General features: G+C 50.2%; 1 protein-coding gene across 1 annotated transcript in view; it reads left to right on the plus strand.

Annotated features, from left to right (window-relative positions):
* The first annotated feature begins 45 nt into the window (after positions 1-45).
* The window catches only part of ATXN1L (ataxin 1-like), a 6,461-nt gene continuing 3,000 nt past the window's right edge, over positions 46-3,506 (plus strand). Inside the window, exon 1 of the mRNA XM_009335255.1 lies at positions 46-1,419. Within this exon, the coding sequence (XP_009333530.1) occupies positions 46-1,419 (1,374 nt within the window). The remainder of the gene's footprint in view (positions 1,420-3,506) is intronic.

Genomic DNA, 3,506 nt, shown 5'->3' on the forward strand with positions numbered 1-3,506 from the left:
GAGGCCACAGAAGCAGTGTCGGGGCTGACGGTGGACCAGTATGGGATGCTCTACAAAGTGGCAGTGCCACCCGCCACCTTCTCCCCCACGGGTCTGCACCCTGTGGTGAACGTGAGCCCCCTGCCCCCTGCCTTCAATGTGACCTCGCCAATAATTCAGCACCCAGGGGTGCCCTACCCTCCCATCCACTACGCGCAGATCCCTCCAACATCCCTACAGTTCATCGGCTCGCATTACACGGTGCCCTATGCTGTCCCTCCTGGCTTCCTGCCTAGTCCTCTCCTGTCTCCTTCCACCAACCTCACCACCTCTCATGTCCCCCACTTTGTGCCATATGCCTCTCTCTTCACGGAAGAAGCCGCTCCTTCCCCCCAGACTACCTCTCCTACCCACACCTTCAACAAATCTGCTTCTGCAATCTCTCCTTCTGGCCAGATGCAGCACCATGCTGGGACCCAGCCGTTAGATATCGCACCAGGTAGAATTCCTGTTTATTATCAGATGTCCCGCCTCCCACCGGGGTATTCAGCATATGAGACACCTACAGCAGGTGGAAGCCCAGAGTCTCCTCAGCAAGACAGTCAGCTGAGTTCAGAGGTAGCTGCTGCCAATGGTGGACAGAGACATCTGGAGCATAATGTGGTGAGGAGGACCAGCGATGCCGTGGACTCTGCCAGCAGTAAAGCTGAAGACTGTCTGCCAGGGGCTGCAGCAGGATGTGTGGTCGATGGACAGTTCCTTTCAGGTTACCAGACGTTGGGAACAGAGGTCTCTGTGCGAGCTCACAGAAGCACCCCAGACACTGATCTGGAGGTTCAGAGGGTGGTGGGGGTGTTGGCATCTCAGGATTATCATATTCTGGCAGCCCAGAGGAAAGATGACTCGAGCCCTTTAAACCTTTGCCATAATATCCCTGATCAGCAGGGGGAGTCAAAGGATGTGCTAAGGAACACAGTGGAAAGGGCTGCTGCTGAGAAAAGCCAGTCCAGGAGTCCATATGTAATGTCCCCTGAAGAGCCGGTTAGACAAAGACAGTTAACCAAAGGAATGGTGATAGCCAACGGCAAGCCAGTCCTGGTTCCCGTTGGATCTGAGCCCATCAGGTCTTCCACTTTGGAAACCCTGGTGAGGCGGAGCCCAGATGCACAGGCTCGAGGAAGCATGCTTGAAAAGGACCTGGCCCAGCTGCAGCCACCCAGCTCCTCACACTTGCCCTCTCACTTCATGAAAGGAGCCATCATCCAGCTGGCTACAGGAGAGCTGAAGCGGGTAGAGGACCTGCAGACTCAAGACTTTGTTCGCAGTGCGGAGGTGAGCGGGGGCCTGAAGATCGACTCCAGCACTGTGGTGGATATTCAGGAAAGCCAGTGGCCTGGGCTTGTCACGCTGCATTTTGTGGTTGGGGAGCAACAAAGTAAAGTGAGCATTGACGTGCCCCCAGAGCACCCCTTCTTTGTGTATGGCCAGGGTTGGTCCTCCTGTAGCCCTGGGCGGACTGCTCAGCTCTTTGCTTTGCCCTGTCACAGGCTGCAAGTGGGTGATGTCTGCATATCAATCAGTTTACAGAGCATGAATGGCAACTCTGCTTCTCAGGCTAACTACCCTCTCACAGATCAGCTGATACCTACTAGGGAGAGATCTGAAAGAACAGCTCAGGGGTCCAGAGAACCATCTGACAGAGCTGCTGAAAGGAAGAGCCACACAGATAGGGACAGTGCAGCCCAGAGCTCTCATGCAGAACCCTCTCAGCCTGAGACTGGCAGTCAGCACAGCTGGACAGCCCCAGGCTTCCAAAGATACAGCGTGCAGGCAGAGGAGCCTCGGCCCTCTCTGCTCCGTCCCTCTTTCATTCCCCAGGAGGTCAAGCTGTCTATCGAAGGGCGTTCTAATGCAGGGAAATGATCCCTTTGAGGCTGTGAGCTAGGGCATCCCCTGTAGGTGAGCCTCACCATCAGGTGGAGAAATTGCACAGACTTTGTGACAGGTTCACCAGCAAGGCTGCTTTCTGCCCTGCAGGACTGGATTTATTCCAGTTCAGTGGCTGACCAGTTCCTCTTGGGGAATCAAGGGGGCTCCAGTGCCTCAGGGAGCAGCAACAGGCTAGCTGGGGTAGAGAACAGGGATGTGCTCATGAGCTTGCGATGAGACCATTCCAGAGGTTGGAGGCTGGGGCTTTCTCACACCTCCCTGAATAACTGATTCCCTGCAGGGCAGGGTCTAAGCATTCAGGATAGGTGGGGAGATGAGGAGGGCAGACACGGCTTAAGGTAGCAGATAAAATTGCTGAAGATTTTATTCCTCCTTTCTCATGATGGGGAGAGATGGGTCCCCACTGGAGTTTAGGGGGCTCTACTCCCAGTATCCCTTTTCTTCACACATGCACTTTAAAAGGACCGTTCACCAATGGAGCTCTTGAGGGCAGGATGGAGATGCTTCTCTGGTGGTTCTGTTTAATGTCTCTTCCACTGAATCCAACTGCTCTTTCTTCTTGCAAAGAATGTACAGATTTGAATGAATCACAGAAATTCAAGAGGAAGGACCAAAAGGATGGGTTTGGGTGTAGGTGAATAGGGAACTTGAGCACTTGGGATGGGACACGAGTTGGGATGGGAGACGTCGGTTTCCTGCTATAAAAGACATTTAATATTTGCCACCAAATCAAATCTTTTTTCCCATGTTAATAACTTAAAAAAAATCTCTTGGGCTTATAGCTTTTGCAGAGGCTTAGCCTATGGATGAATGGGGTTGGGGTTTTTTGATTGGTTGAATTTTGGTTTTTGGTGTTTGTTTTTTTTTAAAGCTGGAGTAAAATATATTCAGCATTGTCTAGCGAAGGATGGAAACACATCCTTTTTCTGTGAGAAGACCGAGACTATTTTGTAATTAAATCAGAAGAAAACTTTCCAGATGGCTAATTCTTCCCTGCAGGCAGTTTCCTAAATAAGCTCTAGACAAGAGACGGGTGTTCATGCATGTGCAGGCAAGGTACAAAGTTTCTGCTAAGTACAGTTCTATGATTAATGTAGGGACTCTAAAAATATCACAGCATCATAGGGCATTTTGGGGTGGTTTTGTGTTAGTTTTTCTGCTGCTTCACTTTGGAGTTCCTCTGTAGAACAACATGGTAAAATCAAGAGTAGTCTTTTTCACGGTGAGATTTAATACAAATGTATATTAATACCTCATTATGGTAATAACACTCCATTCAAGTGAAGGCTCCTGTAGTTACACTAATTTGCCCTCTCTGTTGGTGTGTTATGACACCAGCTCTAACTGCTTAGCTAGAATAAAAAATAGTCACTATTATGTTGAGGATAAGAGTCTTCACTGATTTAACTTGGGTTAAATATTCCTTGTATTAAGGTGCCCATCTCTGTGCTAGGACCAGGCTTTTGAGAGGGTTTCTTTTCAGTGCGCAGGTCCCGCTAGAGTCCTGATGCTGCTCCTGATGGTTCAGCGTACCATTTTCTGTCTCCCTTCTCTCATCTTCTTGAAGTTTTCCATCA

Source organism: Pygoscelis adeliae, unplaced genomic scaffold (genome assembly GCF_000699105.1).
Source record: "Pygoscelis adeliae isolate BGI_AS28 unplaced genomic scaffold, ASM69910v1 Scaffold532, whole genome shotgun sequence".
NCBI classification, from domain to species: domain Eukaryota; kingdom Metazoa; phylum Chordata; class Aves; order Sphenisciformes; family Spheniscidae; genus Pygoscelis; species Pygoscelis adeliae.